The sequence below is a fragment of the Psittacula echo genome, assembly GCF_963264785.1.
Source record: "Psittacula echo genome assembly, chromosome: 4".
NCBI lineage: Eukaryota > Metazoa > Chordata > Aves > Psittaciformes > Psittacidae > Psittacula > Psittacula echo.
In genome coordinates, this window is record NC_137738.1 from 51,596,504 (window position 1) to 51,618,584 (window position 22,081).

Genomic DNA, 22,081 nt, shown 5'->3' on the forward strand with positions numbered 1-22,081 from the left:
AGATTTCTAAGTCAAGATGCCCTGAACACAGCATAAAATATAGCTGTCACTAAATTCTGTCTCACTGAATATCTTTGTGTTCTGGGTTCACCTTAGGAAAACTTTCCACAAGCTTCTTGCCAATTTTTAGAGTCTTGTTTCTGCCAAATACAGTTATGAAGTAAAAGTGGTCCTTTCCCAGTTCTCAAAAAAAAAAAAATAAATAAAAAAAAAAAATTAAAAAAAAAAAATTAACATCTACCGTATCTAATGGTCTGCTATATCCATTAAAAAGGTGAATGGGGCAAAGCTAGGACTAGTCTAGCAAATAGCAAGATTTATATATAAAAAACCTCTTTCCGTGTCCTGGGGGGGTTCTTTTGATTCCCACTCCAAGAGGCTTCTAGGATTACTTCTTTTTCAGACCAGCTGTCTCTGGTTCAGGCTTTACCATATTTCTTTCAAATCACTTGTAAGCTACTTTCTTTAATACACTTCTTTCCAAAGTAAATAAAATAAGGCCGAGCCACAGATCAAGAATAATATTTGATGACTTTTGTGTTTTTTGCTAATACACAGTCATACAACGTAGAGGGGAAATAGCAGAGGAATAAGCCATGGCTGTACTGGTACATAGAAATAGTTTAACAATATTATGTACTTATATAAAAGACAGGTGTGATGCTAGATATATAGTACTGTTGAGTGCTTTTCCTCCTTTGCTGTACTGCACAGGTTCTGGTGCTCTGTGTCCAAGAAAGGCCACTTCAAAGTGCTACTGAAATGACTTGGAAAGGCATACAGCTGCCAGGGGTTATTCAGGCTAGCTATGTTTAAGATGGAGTGTGATAAATCTGTTAATGGAATTAGGTGACAGGGAATGGACCTCAGTGTAAGAGTGGTCTTCAGTTCTTAATTTGTGTGTTCCTCAAGTATTTCTCTCAGGAAGGTTTTGCTGTAATAGTTGCTAACCGAGAAACAGGAGATCCAGATCCTGAAAACTAGGGGTTTTGATATAATTATTCCTCCAACATAGGTGTGAGTTTGGAAGTTTGGGTGGTTTGCATTTTTTTTTTGGTGTGGGGGGAGGGTGAGAGAGTTTTTGGGAGATTAGTACAAAGTTATTCAATGGAATACATAAGAATCTTACTACAGTTCTTGAGCCTTTTGAGTTCTGCACACAAATACTTTTGGGTTATTTTTACAATAAAATATTTTAAATAGTATAATTAAATAATTTTTACAAGAAAATATTTTAAAATATGCTAATTTCTGGTTAAACTACTAAAGTCACTTCATAAATCTCCTTCTGTTAACTTTGTGGAGTAATTCAAACTAAGAATTTTGCAAATACAGTCTGCAGTGATTTCTGTAGGCTTCTATGATTGCATCACCTTTACATTAACTTCTGCTGTCCTGCCTCCCTCTCTGTCAGAAGACTGAGGTGGATTTCAAATATTTAACCCTCCTTGTTTCCAGAGATGGTCATTTTTATGTGGAAGAACTTACTTCAAACTACAAAGGAAAGGATACTCCAGCAGAGAAGGATGTCACTGTATAGCCAGGCTCATGGCTATGAGGAAGAATTGATAAAGAAGAAACTTCAGCAGTTTGCTGGTGGATCCATCAATCTTACCAAAGAAGACAATGGCATTGGAATACTTACTTTGAACAACCCAAAGCTAATGAATGCATTTACAGGTATTAATTAGTTAATGGGGTTGCTGGTTTGGTCTGGGTTTTTTTTTCATTTTTCAGTTACCCATTTTAGCATTTTGCCTAAACAAAATGAAAAGCTCTGTGTTACCATTCCTTAACTGAAAGAAGAAATGTTTAAGTTTTATTTGGATGTGCAGCAAATGCTCACTGTTCTGCACAGTAGCTTTACCATAAGAATATAAGAAATTCTCAACAATACAGGGACAGTCTGGTAGAACTTTTTTTTCAGTCAGTACAATTCTGTTACTGTGCTCTTTCTTGTATCTCATTCCATTGCTACTTCTCTGGAAACGTACAAGGGCATTTTTAAGGGGGTGAAAAGATGCCATCTTTGTTTTATAGGTGATGTAGAAAGGGTTACTTTACTTCTTTGTTCTTTACCTAAAGCCTTCCCTGTAAACTTCAGCTTCTGTAATTTGGTCTTTTCCACTTGCTCTGACTGGTTTCCATTTATTCTTCATTTGTTTAATGTCTGAAATACCAATAACTAGTTAATTAAGATCAGATGAGCTGGCTATTCTCAGCTGCTGAGATCGAGGATCTATTTAATATGATTTTATACTGGACAATGCTTAGCTATCAAAAACAAGTGCCCTATTTTATTAATCTTGTATTATGAGAGGATTTTGACCTCCAAGATATTTGCCGTCTCTCCTTAACTGTCTAGAATACTCAAATTTATGCCGTTCTCTTCAGATGTAAGTGCACAGGTTCATAGTCTGCATCTACCTGAGCTGGAGCTGTGCCTATACTGTAAGAATGCCCTTAGCTCTTAATATTTTGAAATGGATAATTTGTGTCATCTTGTTAATTTCTTTTTTGCTGTTTTATTTTCCTGCCCAGTTCTCACAGCTCCTTTGCTGTCAGCAAGTATGTTTGCAACTCACTAGCAAAGCATAGAGCTGTTCACATGAAGAATGTCAATCTACTTCCGCTAATGATTGTTAGCTGAAAGGAAGAAAACCTAACAGAACAACAGAATGAGTGTCAGTGCATCTAGATGTGTCTGCATTTTCTCTTTTGTTTCCCTGTAAAGGCTCATGTATAAAATCATTATCTAACTTGCGAAGTTGTAGCTAAAAGATGTTAGCATGGGGATTCTCTTTCTGCAGGCCTCCCGGTCAGCATGCATGATGTTATACAATCATAGTTACGTTGTTGTTACCTCTAAGACGTTGGGTTTTATTTTTCAGTCGAAACAGAGCTGCGCAATGTACAGCCTTTAGACTGTGTGCTCCTAGCTTATTTTGTTGTGGAAACCCAGTATGTTATTTAGATCAAATGTAACACAAGTCAAATTGCTTAAACTAAACTTCCATAGAAAGTTACAACTATGTTCTCTGTTTTCCAAGTGCTTGGCAGAAGGGGCTCAACTGATTTGTTGAACTGCTGAGCAGTTACCGCTGCTATTCAGACTGCTGGTACCTGTGCTTCGACTGTATGAAGGGCTATATAATGTTAATGTACTGAAATCATATCGCACATCTCATGTTGGGTACCCAAGTTAGCAAATATTTTTTCTCTATCTTAGTTAGAGGTCTGTAAAATAATTCCATTTCTCCTTATAGGACTGCTGTGGAACTAACATATTGGTGTATGTGAATTAGATGCTCTGGTAGCAAAGAAGAGCTATAAAAAACTGTGAGGAAATTAATAATTCTTTCTCTGGTGCAGACCCTGATTAGCGTATAGCAAATGAACCATGGGATCAGGCAGTTCTGTTTTACAGTAGTGTGTAGAGCCCTCTAGAGAGCAGTACTCCATTTTGATAGGTAACAGACACAAAAATTTGCTGTGAAAAATCTTGCTGTGGCAGTTCAAGAGATTACTGCTTCTTTCTAAAATGCACCTCTGCTAGAGACTTTTGTTGCTACAGGAGGGAGAGTAGACGCAAAATCATGCTGGCCACTTGGCCACTGTGGTGGAAGTGTGAAAAAGGATGGGATGTGAAACCCCTAAATTGCCCCAGCAGAACTTCATCAGCCAAAGCCTGTAGATTACCCCCCTCAAATAAATTCTGTTCTGTTAATTCTGTGTTTCAGAGCTTCTGGATAGTGGCAGATGTGAATATATATATAAATGTACGCTTCCTTTAGAAAGCTGCAAAACATCATTAAACTGTTGAGAGAAATCCTATTTGCCAGACATTTACTTTACACAGCAGCTTTTTATCTCAAAGGAATTATGTTTATTCTAAGCTTGAGCAACTCACAAAACCAAAAGCAGAACAAAATTGTTGGCAAATTGCTAATGGGCAATGTGGAGGTTGTTATGCCTTGTTGTTATGCCTTTTTTCTCTTCTTAATTAGAATCTGATAGCCACCCGTTTGAAATGATCTCTTTGGAAACAAATGCTAATCAGGTCAGTTTAAGCCTGGTGAAACCAATTTCAGCAGCCCAGCCTTTTGCTGAACTAAAGTTGAATTTAATTTAAAAAAGAAGGAAGCTAGCCTGCAGGAATTAGGTAATAATGGTGATAATTTTATTTTCTAGACTTGACTTCAACACATTTATTCTCAGATTATAGTTAAGATGCAAACAAATTATCATTCCAAGTAGGTTTAGTGCTGTGAAAAGCACAAACTTACTGGTATTAAATACTGAAGAACCAAGACTGTCAGAATGAGGATTTGCTTTAATATTGTGTCCTTCTCATTACATCAAACATGATGGACTGTATCTATTGGCAAAATAATAGTTCAGCATTGTCTGTAATGGAAGGAATCCTCTCCCAGGAGGGTGGGACAGGTTCTCGTATCTCTTGTCCCCTGCTGTTGTGTGTGACTGCCTCATATGGTACCTTTTTGTAAACTCCATTTTTGAGTTAACTAGATTTTTGGTTCATAATACCCTGTGGAAAGACTCTTCAGTACCTCACTGCTTTGACTGTTAAAAGCATCACCAACAGTGGTTGTGCTGTATCTTGATTTTGGCAAATCTTGGGTGCCAGCTCAAATACCTTTCTTGTAAGAAAACTTGGGAAATATGCAATCCACAGGGTTCCTGCACACCTTTTTAAACAGCAGCATTTGCAGAAAAGTCATTGTTGAGTATACTGTCAGGCTGAGAAAGCACATCAATTGAAGACCCACAAAAATCTTACCTAGGTCTAGTTCTGCTCAGTATTTTCATTCATGGCTTGGATGATGAAATAGAAGGTGAACTGCTGAAATTGTCAGATGACTACAAATTAGAAGAGCTTGCTTGCAAGAAGAATATTATTTGGAACAGAGGAATGGAATTTAAAGTGATCACACAAAAATCATGTCCAAATTATAAATACAGGAGGAAAAGGAACTGGTTAAAGTGCTGGGATTTGTTAGAGGATCATAGTCTGGACCTGACAGTGGGGAAAAAAACCCAAACCAATGTCAGTCTGGTATGTGATATGTGATACCCACTTAAGTATTGCCCTCCTCAGGAACTTTGTCAGAATGTGCTATTTCAGTGGCTGAGACCAAGCTTAAGGTGGAAGTGCTTGACTGAGCATTTACATTTGACCTGGTGCTGGGAAGCTTTCTTCATAAAGGACTGTAAGGAAAACAAACACAAAGGAAAAAAAAAAATCTCCCATGTGAGAATGGCTGCTAACAGGCAGTTTCAGAACAGGCTGACTTCTGTGCATGCAGGCATAGGGTCAAAAACCCAACACTCTTGGCAGAAAAGGAAAGAGCCCTTCAGGGTATTAATCTGAAGTATGCTTCTGTCTGAAGAAGATAGGCCTGTCCATCTAAATTCTTGTCAAAGGAGTGTAAAGCTGAGAGTGTCATCTGTATGTAGCCTGTTTCTGAAATTAGTTTCTGTGTTTCCTCTTAGCATTATTGAATAGAGTCATAGGCATTCAGAGAGGAAGAGCTTTAAGTGAATGCTGAGTAAGCTCAGTTGGTGTGGAATATGCTACAGTCTAGGATGAGCTAGAAACAGGAATCTGTAAAGTTCCATGTCAGAAAGGGTACTTAAGTGAACATACAAAAATATTATGTTTAAACTAGAAATAAAAAGCTAGTACTGTACAATCCGTGTATTTGGAGCCTATGGTATACTTTGTAAAGAGAGGCTTTCTAGAAAGGTACAAGAGAGGGAATCAAAAGATGTTTTAGAAAGATCTCTTTTTTTCTTTTTAAAAGAGAAAAGACACTTTGCACCTATTTTCAAATATATCTTTATTTTCTCATGGATAGATACTTCTAAATGTCTTTGGCCTCCAACATAATTTGTTCCTTAGCCTTTTGTTAGGACTGGTTGTACCTTGAGCCCACTTTACACATGATTCTTTTCTGTACTCTGCCAGTTCTTTGGGCAGAGTGAAATGGCAGTAACAACAAAACGACTACATGGACAGTTACAGATGGATGCATGTAAGTTCATATGTCTTTCAGAATTTTGGGAAGTACATCCTTGAAAAAAAGATGTAAGTCAGTGCTTGTGTGCTTTCCCTTGTGTTTATAAGCCCATCACTTATGAACAATAACTTGGTTTTGATGGTAGAAAAAATGTAACATAAACCAAAATGGTGATAATAATTTCCTGTTAAACATTTTGCTTCTCCCTTCTTGTGACAGGTACTATGATGCTGGAACTTCAGGAAAGGGTAACAGAACTGGAAAACTGGAAAGATGGCAAAGGCCTTATCATCTACGGTGCAGGAAATACCTTTTGCTCAGGATCTGATTTGAATGTTGTCAAAGCCATATCCAACTCCCAGGCAAGTAGTGATACAAATTAAATTTTTTGAGAAAAATAACCTTTCTGATATTCTGAGATCCTTTTCAGAAAGAGGTGTTGCACTATGCTGCTGCTGCAATTTTACATGCAAGTCACAGAATGGAGCTTTTAATGGTTGAAAAAATGCTGGCAGCCCCTCTAAGCCATGGCTTAAGTGTTATTGTAATTGATTCATAACTCTGAATTCCTACATTATATTTTCTTTTTAGCCTTTTCTTTTAAAAATGTCATTTCAGTTTCTCAGAGCAGCGTATGGTGAATTTACACATCAGATAAGCTGTGCTTCAGTAGTTTGACCTTTAGCTGCAGATACAAGTAATCATTTCTCATATATTCTTAAGTCAAAACCAAATTTAAGTAGCGTGGCTGCTGTTACAGAAAGGTTTCAATTTTGTCAAAACTGCTCTTGGACCTGCATGAAATGGAAGGAGAGATGCAATTCTTGTGCTGTAGTTCAGTCAGGTGAGTTACGTGTGTTACTGTGGAGTTGAAGAAGTCAGGCCTTGATGGCAATTTTTCACTCGTGCCCCCCATCTTGACAACTTTGACATGTGCTGCAGTTCTTTTTATGGGTTAATATGTGGTTCTTGGCAACATCTGAAATAGGACTTTATCAACTGCAGGGGAAGGGGGTCTTCTTGTGCTGCTCTTACATCCTGGTTTGAGATTGTGGAAACTGGCATCCTGATGCGTTTCTGTGACCGGTTTCAGGATTTAAACACACAATTCAAACATTTAATTGAACATTCCAGTAAGAACCACAACTCAAAAACTGATTAATCTGGTATTTTGTCTTTGATGATGATTTGTTTCTGTTGATGAAACTAAATATCATAAAAACCACAATGTCTTAAATATTTATGACCTGATAAAATAAATGGGATGATCCAGTTTTCAGAAGGTATAGAAGGCTTTGTTTCCTTTGTGGAACATCATAAGAGAGATGCTTTTCTTAATGTGGAGATACTATGCTTTATAGATATAAATAGTTTTGGGGAGTTTTCATTTGGATTCTATATAAGCACTGGTCATTTAAAAAGTATAAATGCATCTGTGATTTTGTTTTTTTGTGTTGTTTTGGGTTTTTTGGTTGTTTGGTTTTTGGCTTGGGTTTTGTGTGTGTGAGTGGTTTTGTTGTTTTGTTCTGGTTTTTTTTTTAATCTGAAGTTTTCAGCTTATTTTAGAATTATAGTAACAGAAAGGAGCTGCAATCAAGCATGGGGCAAATTCTTATCTGCAATCTAGGCTTTCCTTCAGACTTCTGCATTCAGTAATTCTCAGTGATTCTGCTTCCATACTCTCTTTGACATTTGGTGTTCTGTCTGTATGTTTATACAAAAACATACTGTCTGTATGTTAATACAAATTACTTGCCACTGCAGTGGCAGAGAGGGGTCTTGTAAGGATTAGGTTCCTTGCAGATGTACTGGGCAGAATGAAGTGTATAGGTATTAATAATAACTTAGTTGAAAATTCTTTTCAAAGAATTACAATCTCACACTAGTACTGAGAGTGTAAGAGCCAACAAAAATGTTCCAAGAATAGTTAAACATTGTTGCTTTCTATTTCCTTAGGAGAGTTTAAACTACTTATCCTGAACTGAAAGGTTACTTATACTAGCCAACTCTTAAAACATCTGTTTGGTGGCATTTAATGATCTTTATTAAATAAAATTTTCATAGAATAAGGAATAGCATTTGCTGTCCTTTAGTCCTATAGAACACTGCTCTCTAACTTGCTTCAGTTGAGTTTTTTCTGGTTTCAGGTTAAAAGAGCATTAGGTTTTCTGTTCACAGGCATCCCTAAGGCAAAAAAAAAAAAAAAAACAAAACAAACCAAAAACAAACCTAAAACCAAAACCACAAGTTAATAGCTTTGTGCCTGAACTGTTACTCTTTTTTGTTATTTTTATGCAAGGCTGCTTTAGCCCATAGCTTTTAGTAATTACAGAAAACACCTTTATTTTATTCAACTGATTGTTTGAGGGAAGATTGTACTTTTCATAATCTGCAATAGTTTGCCCTTTCCTGTAAAGGCAGAGAATAATGGCCAAGGCAGAGAATAAAGGAAAGGCAGAATAATGGCCAAGAATGCTGAAGGATTTTCGTGCCCCCTAGTGGCTCTTCATCCTCCTCTTCCTCTTCGTACTCTTCCTCTTCATCCTCCTTCTCCCATGTTCAGTTGTTCCTAACCCTGAAACAAACCCAGGTCCTCTGCCTGATTTTCTTTGGTGAGTGCTAACATTATGTGACCAAATCACAGAAGGCAAATTAATAGTGAACTTTGATTTTTATTTTTTTTTTAATACGTATATATTTCTTTCTGTCTTTCTAAGCCTGGCTCCCAAGAGCAATAACTCTTTCTGGAGTGAGACTTGAAAAGCTATCTAGCTGAAAAGCAGGAAAGGCTCTTGAAAGGACAGCTGAGAAGGAAGAGGCATGAAGGAGAATTTCAGTTTCCTGGGTCTAGAAGCCCTAGGACTTCCCGAGCAGGAAGCCGCAGTGTGGCCTTTTGAGCAGTTGGGGATGGTCTGGAAATGCTGTTCTGTCTGCAGTAAAAATGGACTCTAAGCTCTTGCAGGAAAAAGAGCCAGAAATACAGTTTTCTACTTTCTGAAGGTGACTCTCTTGTTCCCTGCTTCCCCTAGCCCCATTGCAAACTATTAATCCTTTTCTTTCAAATTTAGTGCATAGTATTTTACCTCACTTTCTGCTTATTAGATTTCTTCTTACTCCAAGGATGGTATTAGAACTGAAAATGTGATTATTCCACTAGACTCCAGTGAGCACCTCTCTTATTCAGATAAAATACTTTTCTTATCAGGAAGGTTTGAAGAGTATGTTGGCCAGAGCTCAAGTAATTGTGATTTATTTTTTTTCAGAGTGCTTTCTGTGCCGCCATTTTTCCCATGCAATACACAGTAATCTCTCTACCACATGAGAATATGAAGATCTTTCTTTTTATTTCTTCAGTTATAACTGCATTTATCAAGCTGGTCTGTTCTGGCATTAATCTTTAATTACAATTTTGGATTTTGGTATGGATTGAGATGGCCAATTTGAATGCAAGGACTCTGATGTGATGAAATGAAAAATTATTTTCTCTGAAGAGCTTTTTTGCAACTTCATCCTCATGGTTATAGTATGGGAATTGCACATGCCCATGTCCAAGAGCTGGTATCTTGTATGTTTGTGTGGGGTTTTAGCTCAGTCATTAAGACAGCTGTCATGGAGGATTTGATTGGTTTTTAATTTCAAATGGAAATATTGCTACTAGTCTTAATGGTTGTAGGAGATGGCTACAGTGATAACTAACAGCCTCTCTGTAAATCAATGTGTGCTGGAATTTTCAAGCAGGCCTTTAATGTAATGAAACTGAATTCACTGGTTTCTGAGTAGCGACTGTTGTGGCAGCTTCAGTCTGCCGGAAATCTGTCCCTGGACATCATATTACTGGTTGTTGTTAGGCAGAGTAGGTCTTGGGAACACATGACCAATGACAATAAATCAGTTGAAGTTGACTTACTATTATTTCAAGGTCCTATTCCATGATGTACTGAAGACTTACTGCATATTTTTTCTTTCACTGAGGTATGAGTCAGGAACGTTTACCTAAAACATATCCTTTACCTTAACAACCCCTGTAAAAATGTGTTTTAGAAATCAGTAAATGTCAGTAGAGATGTTTCTCTGTTCTTTTTCTTGCTACCAATAACTAAGGGGTTTTTTTGTTTTTGTTTTTTACAGTTGAGGGTTTTGAGGTTTTCATTTGTTTTTTTGAAAGAAATGCTGAAATTGATATTTACTGGGAGCTTTTACTTCTACAGTGTCCAAATATATATATGTACTTAATCTGGATTAAATGGCACATATATAGTTCAGTATGTATATGAACATGGCCATACTGGGTCATTTAGCCCAGTCATTTGTCAAGTTCCTGGTTTATACTGAATGTCTGAGAAAGAATATAAGAACAGGGAAGGGAGATAGAGAATTATTTTGCTTGAAAATACTCTTTTAGTCCCAGCAATTTGTGACTAAGACTTCTAGAGCCACAGGTGTTACCTTGTGTTTAATAACCTTTTGTCAGTTTTTCTGTCGTGACTGTATCTAGTTGTTCTTGAATAGGTTGTAATGTGTTGCTGCAAAGTATGCCACTGTTTAACTGCATGTTGTATGAAGGAAGACAGCAACTGGTTTTAGTTGAAGCCCCTTAGTTATTGTACTAAAAGAGAACAATTGTAGCCTATTCATTATTGTTTGCAAGCTGATGTAAAACATAGAGGAGCGAAATAAGAAGAATCTTCTTTCTGTTTTCTGTTTTGGTTTGGGTTTATGTTTGCTTTTTCTGAAATGCTTTTAGCCCAAACTATAAAAAATTAAGTTGGGAAATTGGTAAATTGTGTATTGTCTAAAACTTTATAGATTTGGAACAGTAAAAGGTATGCAAAGCTCTGTAGTCCTACACAGACTTTTAAAGCTCAGCTTTATGGGTGTTTAGCTGGGAGTAAGAAGAGGAAATTATGTGAATTTTCACATAATAGGAATTCAATATTGCAATTACTTTAACTGTGGCTTAATTATAACTGAAATTCGTATAAATTGATTTAGTTCTGATTTTTTTTTTTTTTCAACCTGATTTAGACCAGGTTTTCTGTTTGTACATAGTGGGGTTGGGCTGGAATTCAGGCAAGATTAAACACATCAGAGTCACTTAACATTTTTTAATTTCCTATTCTTTGTAGGATGGGATAAATATGTGCATGTTCATGCAAAACACCTTAACCAGACTTATGAGGTAATATGTTTTATTTACCCTTCTTTATGAAGTAATTATAATTATTGGAATACATGTTGGCTAACTCTTTAATATTATGTTTAAATTTAAATACATAGTTTCAAGTATGCAATTTTGAATCCCAGACCTTGTATTTACACATTAGTCAGGTAGGTATTTATGGATTTAAATTAGGCCTTGAGATTTTGCAACTTAATAGTTAATAACTTAATTAATAAATAACTTGATAGACTTTCCAGAGATTGGAACAGAAAAAAAAACCCCATAGGTTTACATGTGGAGGGTGAGGATATACCTATTGTTAAGCAAGTCTAGGCCTTCAGTATTTCTAAAGCTGTATTCTGTAACTCAGTGGAAATCAGTAGCTCTTAAAAAACAACCAGGGCCAGCTCATGCAGCCTACGCAGGTAACATTTATTTAATATATTTATTTAATCTTCCCACTTCATAAGAGGAATGTATTCAGCTCTCCCATCTGGTACTTCTGAAAAACACTTTTTCCTTTCCTTTAGATTTAGCTTCCCTCAAGAAATCAGATTTCTATTAAATCCATGTGTGGTAGGGTTTGTCTTTTTTGCTGCTCAGAGCTCTTTGAAGATAAATATTCTTTGTTTTCAAATAATCTATATGAGAAAGTGTTATGAATTAACATTATTCTGTAAAACTGTGTAGGAAATTGGAGATTTAATGGTACTAATTTTTTAAGGAATCCTCAGGATTAAAATCCATTTGCATAAATTGGTCTGTGTATAATCAGAATTCATGGGGCAAACCAAAGAGGACCAAGATGTATGAAGATTAAGTCCTTACCTCAGGTGGCTCTACTTAGAGTACATTAAAGCTATAGTTCAGAGGGAGCACTGAATTGCTGTCTGGGAACATTTATTGTTGATGGGATCAGTCTGCCTCACGGAGAGCGGAGGCTGATATGATCCTGAAGAGGATCAGCATGTGGATGTGAGGGACTTGGACCATGTCTTCTGGTTCCCCATAGTCCACAGAAAAAATGAGGTTACTCTCTTCCAGTGGGTTTACTTGTGCTATGTATTGTATGAAGTGTACTGCAGCTGGTAAGTGAACAAAACAGCTGTATCGGCATGCAAATTCTGGGCCTAACCAATTGTCTTAATTTCTTAAGGAACTTAGCTTATCTGAAGTCAGTCACTGTTCATTAGTATTCATTACACAATGGCAGTAGGGAAAGTGGTTCTCCCTACGTAATTCTTCCTTCCTTCTGTCCTTTGAATTACCTTGAACATGATTAAATACAACACCATCAAAGGTAACATATTGCTGCTATCCTCAAAGGATAGTTTTGTCCTCCAAAATAAAAGTTTTGTTGATGACTGAAATGGTAGTGCTGTTTGAAGAAATTTCTAAAGATGTCATGCTAAATCTCGTTATTTTCAGATAACCCAGCCCTACAGTCCTTTGTGTCCCTTTCTACTATTTTCTATAGTGTACTGGCTTAGAGTCTTGTGTTGCTGTCCTGTCACTCCTTCTTGCAGGTAGTCTTTTTTGATATAATTCATAGCAGGTATTTTTCATAACACAGTACTTGATCTTCTTTACTTTGATTCTATTTAATACATCTGTCTTACTGTTTCATTTTGGGATTCCATATCAATTACAGAAGAATCATTTTGGCATAACTGGAATTGGTATTGTGCTGCTTAGCCACAAAGATGTAGTTATTTAAATTAATTTGAACAGTATATTTTTCTGAACTTTTACTATAGAGATGGTTTGCTTGAATTCTTTTGTCATTTGTAAAAGACTAAAAGCGTGAATTTTGCTTGCAAAACTCTCTTGTGTAGATTGCCTTTGATCAGTGTTGCACTAGTCCAAGGAAAAGCTATTGGAGGAGGAGCAGAACTTACCACGGCATGTGATTTCAGGTAATATCACCAATTTGAGTAGTTGCCATGCTGGACCATAGATTTAATGACTGTACCTATGAAATGTGGGGAGCTTAAGGTGCCACTTTACCAGGATTCATGTCCCTGAATTCCAAGGCATTTGGAGCTGGGCTTTGTCAGCAGACTTCACAGGGAATAAGGAAGTTCGGGTTTACTGATAGTGCAGAGGAAAGAGTATTTACTGCCAAGTTATACAGTTTGAATCACTGTGTAAAACAAAAGCAGTAAGGAGCTTTAGCAGCCGACTGTGTTGTATACTAAGTAGGTCCAACCTCTCACCCCTGAGTGAGAGGTGAGAGGACTACAAAATTGTATACCCCCTTATGTCTTTACGTGGCTGATATAAGTGAAAATAAATACATAAACCTCTCCATTAGTCTTGTATTTTGTGTTCTAGGTTTATTATTTGTAACATAACTTTGTGCTGTGTGGTTTTTCAAGTGAATTCAAGGTGCAGAGGAAAGCAAATGAGGTTCTGTTCCTATTCTTTTTCCACGCAGGTGCAGGGATTTGCAAGTAGCTAGCAAAAACCAGAGGGCTTTAATTAAGGAGGCGGAGCGCAGAACAGGAACTGGAAGAAACTGTAACAATAAAATGTCACTTTATTTAAACAGTTGCTAATGTGCAAACAGCCTACAGATGTAACAGGATAAGCGGTGTGTGCAGCCTTTCTGAAAATAAGGAGGTTCTAGTGAAGTTTTTATGCGCGAGAAGGAAATGTGCTCTTTAAGATGGCCTTAGTGCCTAAAGTGAGAAAGAAGTTGTCCAGTACAAGCTGCAAGTACTTACACAAAAGTAATATGAAGCAAAGTAAACTAGAATATTACAGTGCTGTTCTAGGAGTCAGGAACAGGCTTTGAATAGAGGAGATGGTATCTGTGTTGTCTGAGCCACTTGGAAGCAATCCTCCTTTACTTTGAAACTAGATGTGGCCAGATCTTTCTTCATATCTACACATCTGAAACCCCAGCTCTGACTATGGCCTCTGAGTACGGTCTGTATTATAAATGCCTGGTAAACATGCAGAGAGGTACTGTGTTTGACAGTTGTGGCACTGACAGGAGAATGCACCTGAGAGACTTAGTAGACCTTTCTGTATCTTTGAGTCCGTTGACAGAAAGAGAATCTTGTTATCCCTAAATAGGAGTTTGGGGGGTATGAGCATAATGAAATGGTTTTCTAAAATACATACTCTCTACTTTTATTCCAGCTATGCTGTTTGACATACTGTGTAATTATAGTCACTGTCAAGTAGCTCTTATTTGCATGAATTGAGCAGCTGCAGTTCCTCTGATGTACTGCCATAATTTTCATTATAGCTACAGCTGTTGATGCATCTTTGATTACTTTCTAACACACCCATCCAGTGCAACTAAATAATAGCAATTCAGGAGGAGCAAATAGGACTTAATTAATAACAGCAACAAGATAGAGAAACATAATCTGTGCTGCTGTTGCTGTTGTTGCTCCAATTATTTGAAAATTTTAATACTGGGGGACAAAATATGGGTTTTTTGAGACTATGAGTGGATATTAATGGAACAGGTATTCTTCCCTGATTCTCTAGATTCCAAAAGAGGAACTTCAGAACAGAAATCAGCGAGGTTTGTTTTCTTTCTTGAATCAATTGTTTGGATATTTTATTTTATTTTATTTTAAGAACAAAGTGAGTTGTGGCTGGTTTTAATTCTGAATTTTCAAATCCATTTCTATTTTTCATAGTTACAGTGTAAACTACCAAACTTCTTGGTATTGGCCTAAAATATTTTCTTATTTTTATCTTTGCCAGTTTATACTACATTAACTATACAGATATTGTTGAAGTAACTCATTGGAACCAAATGGCTTATGTACCTTCTCTGAAATGTGCCCTGGCAGCATGATACATATCTCTGCTAAAGAAGAGGTATGGACAAATCCAATTTTAAAATAGCTGAGTTGGTTTAAGATATTACTGATCTGTTCTTCCAGAGGCAGTTCTCGTGGTTAATTGTCTCTTACTCTGTTTTAAGACAGCTCATTTAAAATTGGATTAGGGAGGGCTTGTATGAACTCTGGAAGATTTATTGCTGATGTAAGAACAGTGATGAAAAGTGAAAGCCTCTTAGGTTGCTCACCTTTGATCTGGGGGAAGAAGTCTTCTCAGAATGTCTTATTGAATCGTAGCTGCTTTATGGATTGTTGCAGTATGACTCTCTGTAAAAGCAACATCCTTATAAAGATTATAAACATGTGACTGGGGTGGTGGTGGATGAAATTATTGTCCAGAGAAGGGCAAGGTAATTAAAACCCTTTCAGACTTTTTCTGGTATGAATACTGGGAAGATAAGACTTCTGACACTGTAATAATTTATCTCAACTATTTCTGTAAAGCTGAATAATGTAAAACCATGCAGGTGTGAAACTTGTTTGGACATCTGAGCTTTTTAGTACAGTTTCATTAAGCTTAGGCTTTTTTCAGAACGCCACAGCTGAATATTCTCTCTCAGACTGTGAAGATGGCTCATGGGCTCTTCTGCCAAATACATGTATGTTGTGGTTCTTTGTGACACTGCAGCCATTTCAGTGACATGCACAAATGAATCAGTGATGCAATTTTACAAATAATTGAAATGAAGTACCTATTCTGAGTTCCTTGTATGCAGAAATTTGAAGTGTATCTTGTACTTACTCAATGCATGAAATTAAGGAGAACTGACTTAGCAGGATTGGTTAAGGAATTTGGACAATTGTAGTGGGTTGTTGGGCAATAAACTAACAGATATGGGGCAGAGACAGTTTGGTAATGAATCCATTTGTGCAATTAGTAGATCACAGTAATCTCTGAGGACAGTAGCTGCAGTGGACTACCAGCCAATAGCCAGGAAGACTAACTTTGATTCTGAGCTGTTTTGTCTTCTATTTCACATTGGTGCCGTTGAGAAAACTCACTGAAGCAGTGTCTGTGTAAGTCTTTTAGATACATCTACTACTTTGAAAATTTGGTCCTATGCCACTTGGCAAATGGACTTCCATTGTATCTGAGTGCTGCTGAAAAGTATAGTCTCTTCCCCACTACCCTTTTTTTGCTTCCTAATGCTACTGGAGTCAAAATAGAGGTGTGTCACTACCGTGTGAATCTAGTTTAAAAGGTGGCATCTCCAGGCAGAGGATGAGAGTGAAAAGATGGAAAACTACCCATTTCCATGAGTACTGACCTCAAAAAGAGCTCATAGGTAGAGACAGCAGTATTCTCCTTTTCCTTTTTTTTCTTTTTTTTTTTCCCCAAAATAGATAAATCTCCTATTTCTTCAGCTGTAGTTAATATTGCACAGTTAAATCACAAGGAGCCCATTTCATTACTCTTGTTAGTGCTGAGCAGTATCCTACTTCAAAAGAAGCACCATTGATTTAAAGAAGTATTTGCTTTCTGAACCGTCTTCTGCCCTGTGTCTGTAGGAATGGCAGAATTAAGCTTTTAACAAGGGAAGAAGCTTCTGCTAATAACACTGCATTTATCAAATTGGCCTTGCTGCATTTTAATTGGATGTTTTCTGTATTTTTTTGTGAAATATGTATGCATGCTTAGTATTTCATTTTAAGGTCTTAGGCTTGTTCCGTAAAACGCATGAGAGATGCAATGAAATTCAATGCTGTCAAATAGCTTTTGAGGTGTGTGTTCTTGTTGTGACTTGTGTTTATTTACTTTTACAAGAGTGTGTTTAGTGCATTAAGTGTAATTTATATGAAATGAAAGGAGTAGAAGATAGTATAACCACTATATAGAATAGATCTAGGCTCACTATGACTGACTTCTCATTTGTTGCTCCTTTTAACAAAAAAAAAAAAGAGTGGGGGAGAAGCTGTAAACACCTTACTATTTTACAGTAAGCTTTTCCTTATGGAAATAAGTTTCAGAGTGTCAGAGCACAAAACACTAGCTTCTTTGGAAATATTTCACTGTATGTAAGGCTTTGGGCTTTTAGTTTATCAGGAAGAGCTTTTAGGTACACAAGATGCTGCTGTTTGGAATAAGGGTACCTCAGTACATAGTAGCTCTTTTCACTAGGCAGAGCATGTTATGAATGTAACGGGATGGGGTTCACATATTCATGAGTTCTTGCAAAGTCCAGGCTGACAAACCACTTTTCGTTAGATGTGACTCTCTAACATTGCTGCATATTGTCATAAAAGAATCAGCAGCTGAATCTGAGAGTGGGCTCTCTCAGCTTCAGGTGTTCGCTATATGCCATAGATCACTTTAGCTATATGTATATGTGTGTGTATGCATGTAAAACTTCCTTCAAATCAGTTGGCAGTTTTAGAATTCCATTGCAGTCATGCATCACTTCACATTTTTAGAGCCCTGGGAGTTTTGTTAGTACAATTTTCTAACGAATTTTCAGAGGTGGATTATGGTTTTAAAAGCTTCACATTGCCTGCCTTTAAGAGGGCTGTTCTTATTTTCGACCTAGCACACTTGACGTCTGCATAAGTAATCACAGCACTGCTAGAAATGGACTTGAGAGCTTGTATTTTTGGGTTTGTTTTTTTTTCTTTATTATCAGTTTTCATTTGGGTTTGAATTTCATGGGTTCACAGTTTTCCAGGCAGAGGATTTTTTATGTAGTCCACAGTTCAAATTTACCACTGTTTGATTATGCTGGACATGTAAATAACAGCAATACAGCCTGAAATGGAGCTGATGTTTTTTTTCTGGGGTTGTCTTTTCGTAGGGATTTGTTTAATTCTAAGTTAGGTTTTTTCCTTTGGGAGGCCAAACCATCTTATCTTAGGTGAATGAGATTTTTGTTATCAGCACGTGTCTACATTTTAGACCACTTCTACCATGCAATCTTACGTCCTTTTTGTTGAACAATCCTGTCTGCAGCTGATTCTGTGCTGCACAGGAATAATAAACAAAGATAATGGAAAACTTAGATAAGACAGATTTTAGGGAATGCAGAACTGGACCCATGCTGATTCTTGCTGAGACACTGGGCTGTCAATACACTGTAAGGAAGCATTCAAGTTTAAAGAAGAGTTAGTTTAGGAAGAGTACAAATGCACTGAAATTGTCCATTATGCTTGTACCTGTGAGGTGACTAATCCCCAGTTGAGATAAGCTGCCTGTAGGTGTTTGAGTTGCATGCTCTGTTGCTGATCTTCACTACCAAAATAATCTTTTAAATATATATATATAATCAGACAGCTCCACAGATTGGTTAATGTTAAGTCTGAGAAGCACTTACCTATTTTGATATGACAAAATGTTCCCCAAGTTACTCAGTTTCCCTAGTTTTTTGCAAGGTGTGGATCTCAACCTACTTTCATTGTAAATATTGCCTTCACAATTGCAACTTCCAGTCTTCTCCTTCACCCCACCCCGCCACCTTTTAGGTTTTTTTGTTTCCCCTCTAACCCTAAGCAACCCAATGTCTTAGTGAAGAGCTCTGGAGGTTGGACCTTTGTGTTCTTCTTCCCTCCAGACATATCCAAAATCATGTGAAATAAGACTGTTGGAATCTATAAGCCTTGGTGGCTTTAGCTTCCTGCTTTCTCCTGGATTCTGTAGATAGTAAGCAATGAATTGCTACTGCTGTAACTCTGCAGTCACCATAAGAATAAATCAAATAATAAATTCTTATGTTAAATAAATTTGTATTGTGCTTAAACTGTTGCATGCATAAGAACTTCTACTCTATTTATAGTCTGTTGCTAGGTGTTATCCTCCAGTTGTTTTTTGTGCTGATGTGTTCATAAACAAAAAAGCAAATATATCGACTGAGGAAAAATCAATAATTTCAATTAATGTGGTTTTGTGTGTGTGAAACAGAAAGGCTGTAAACAGAATGATACTTGGGGAATGATACTTTTAGTGATAATCAGTCACACTTTTAGGCATATTTGTGGAGAATCTGTTACAGTTTGCTGAAAATGAGCCTGTTTATTGTCCAGCTAGTCTGAACATACCATCAGTTAGTGATGTGAGGCTGGCTGTAGTTCCCTGTTGGTGTAACTAATGAGCTATATTAAAAAGTAGAAAGGCGAAGAAGCTAAGTTACTGTTTTAATGTAGACTTTTAATGTTAAATTCTCCATCCCATTTATGCCTTTTATGAGATAAGTCACTGTGCCCTCATCTCCCCTGCCAAAAAAAAAAAAAAAAAAAGCTCTGAATTCATGCATCATATCTGGAAAAATGAAAACTTGGGTCACAGTCCCATGATCATTTAAAAAACCAAACCAAACCCACAAATTTCAGCATGTTTTGTTAGAGATTATTAACCTGACACAATGACAACATTTCATTATGATTTCATCACCAGTGATTTCAAGCAAGTGTATGATCTCTTCTTGCTTTAGTCAGAAATTGTTGTGTTGGATGTGCAAATGCAGCATGAGTAGCACTGCACGCAGATGCTTAAGTATGTCTTGCTGCCCAAGTCTGGCGAAGGGTTGTTATTTAGTGTGATGTTACAACATATTTTAAATCCTTTAATGCTGTGGGTTGCAGAAATATGATATATCAAATCCATCATAAAGTATTACAGCAACTCAAACCTTACATCTCTTAGGGCTGATGTCAAGAAATGCTGTTCCTTTCCAGGCAGCTGAGTTCAGGCGAGTGAGGTGATCTTTGCCTCTTTGACATTTTAGATGCCAGGCTCTGAGCCAGAGTGTTGGGAAGCTCCCCCTTGCCTTTATGTATCGGCAGCAGAGATGAGCAGAGAATATGACTGAAATGTTCCTGCTTTAAGAGACTTGAATTTGGTCCAGGAGAATTTTGTTCTGTTTTCTTTAGTCTTTATCAGGACTAAACATATGTGATAGAAACAAAGATGTGGGAAACCAAAGTTAAAAACATGGATGTATGTGCTGCATCAAAATGTGTACATAATTTTAAAAAATACAGTATTTTTAATTTGGAAACAAGCTCCAATGTCCTTTTTTGATTTCTAGATGAATACTGGCATTCAGGTTTGACTAAAAATTTTAATTATCAAACCCCTTTACCTCCAAGTGGTCATTTTTCATCGATGAATCTGGTAAAATATCACTGGATCTTTTATAGTGGAAATTTTTGCTTTTGTCTAAAAGGCATATCTGTTGTTGAAGATGTTTGCTTGAATTAAATCCAAATAGCTGTAGTTCCTTTTTTGGAAGGAAAGACTCATGTAACATTTTAGATGCATGAGTAATTTTTATGTGAGCATTATTTTGGCGTTCGCTCACTTGCGTATTGAGGTTTTGGCAGCCTGTGAAGAATGGCTAAAACCTGCTTCGTGGGTAAGACCCAACTGCTATGTTAGATGAGAATTACTCTGAAAATGATTGTATGGTAGAGGAGCGTGGCTGGGACTGAGACCCACTGACACCAGGGTAATACAAAAAAGGTCAGAGCTGGGAATTAGAAGAGGAGGAGAGTTAGTAAGACATTGGTCATTTGCAGAGAAGGAGAAATGGAGTGGTACCCCAGGGATTGCTTTTGTACTGCTGTGGGGAGAAAGGAGGAATCCAGGCACTACATTTTGAACAATTGGGCTTTACTCCTGCTTTATGGCTCTGGTGATTCATGCTGTATGCAGAGTTTATGCTACACACTTCAGGGGAATTAACAGCTCCCCGGTGTAATTATCTGTTTTATTCTTTTGGTTCTGTGTGCTCCTAAATTGTGGTATGCGCCTTGTGTGCCTTTGTAAAGCCATGCTGCTCCTTCCCCATGTGTGCACAGGGGATGTCAAACAGATCTGAGGCAGCAACCAGGGACTAGGGACTCCTTATTGCTAATTGCGTAATTGTAAAAATCTATGTCTTTTCCAGTTAGGAAAAGCCTTTTAATTTACATTTCTGATGTTTTCTGGATCTCCTCAGCTCACTTGAATGCTGCAGCATGAGAGGCGGGGTGAGGGAACACTGTGTGGCTCAAACAGCTTTTGTGCTGCATCACAGCTTGCAAAGGGGCTGTGCTGTGTGTGCAAGCAGCATGTGCTGCCTTGCATGGTAGTGACGGGGGGGCTGCATGAGCCCTTGGCCAGCCCCCTCCCCATCCCCACAGCCCCCTTACATAGGGCTGACCATCCCCCACCACCACTGGTGGACGATAGTGCCCTGAGCTGCAGGATTTCCCTGTGAGCATTGCACATGGACCCCAAGAAGTGCCATCCTGGGAAATGGGGCAGATTTGTTTTGCAATTTGGCCAAATAATTTTCTTTTCTGTCAGTTTATTGCAAAGTGATGGGGGAGGAAGGCTCTTCTTACTTCCATTAATATTGCTGTGGACTTTTAATCAGTCATGCTTTTTTGGATCCCTATTTCTTGCCCTGTGATCTGTCACGTAATTCAATTTTTCATTCCTGCTACAGAAAAAGGTCTTTCTGTAATTTCCAATATTCAGCCTCATTTATCCCTTTAAGGAGAAATGTAGCTTTTCATGGCGTGTTTTTCTCTCTCTGGCTTCTGTGAGGCCACGGGTGAGAAAGTGTCAAGCCTGAGGTAAGAAAATAGATTTTAAACCCTTAATGCAGGTCTGCTGGGTAAAACTGTCTGTAGCTGACTTCTGAGAAATTCTAGTCTGGAATAAGGTTGGAAGGGCCATCTGTGTGTACGGCAGCCAGTATGATGGTGAGCATCACCTGCAGGAAACTTTTGGAAGGTCCTACCTACCTTGTCTCAAGGCTGCCCTGCTCCCTGTGCAGTGTGTTAGCAGCAGTTTATTTCCCTGTGTTTCTTTCCTTCCATAATCCCTCTCTCAAATTAACAGTCTGTCTGGCCCCCTTTTAGCTACTCTCCTTTGATCAGGAAAGTGCTTAAGAAATAAACATTTTTTCACTTCTCTGGTTATTCTTACACAGTCATGTCTGCACCAGTTTTAGTCTGGGGCTTGCTGGACCACAGACCGTGTGTTCTGCTGCTTCTTGCTGCAGATAGACCTTTTATTAATTTTTCTCAGCACAGACTTT

The 22,081-nt window shown here is 37.6% G+C and overlaps 1 protein-coding gene across 1 annotated transcript in view; it reads left to right on the forward strand.

Moving 5' to 3' along the window:
• Nucleotides 1-1,460: 1,460 nt before the first annotated feature.
• The window catches only part of ECHDC1 (ethylmalonyl-CoA decarboxylase 1), a gene marked incomplete at its 5' end in the record, with an annotated part of 28,092 nt that continues 7,471 nt past the window's right edge, over nt 1,461-22,081 (forward strand). The window contains 4 exons of the mRNA XM_080616065.1: nt 1,461-1,680; nt 6,261-6,403; nt 11,168-11,220; nt 13,038-13,118. Coding sequence (XP_080472191.1) covers nt 1,461-1,680; nt 6,261-6,403; nt 11,168-11,220; nt 13,038-13,118 — 497 coding nt within the window. The remainder of the gene's footprint in view (nt 1,681-6,260; nt 6,404-11,167; nt 11,221-13,037; nt 13,119-22,081) is intronic.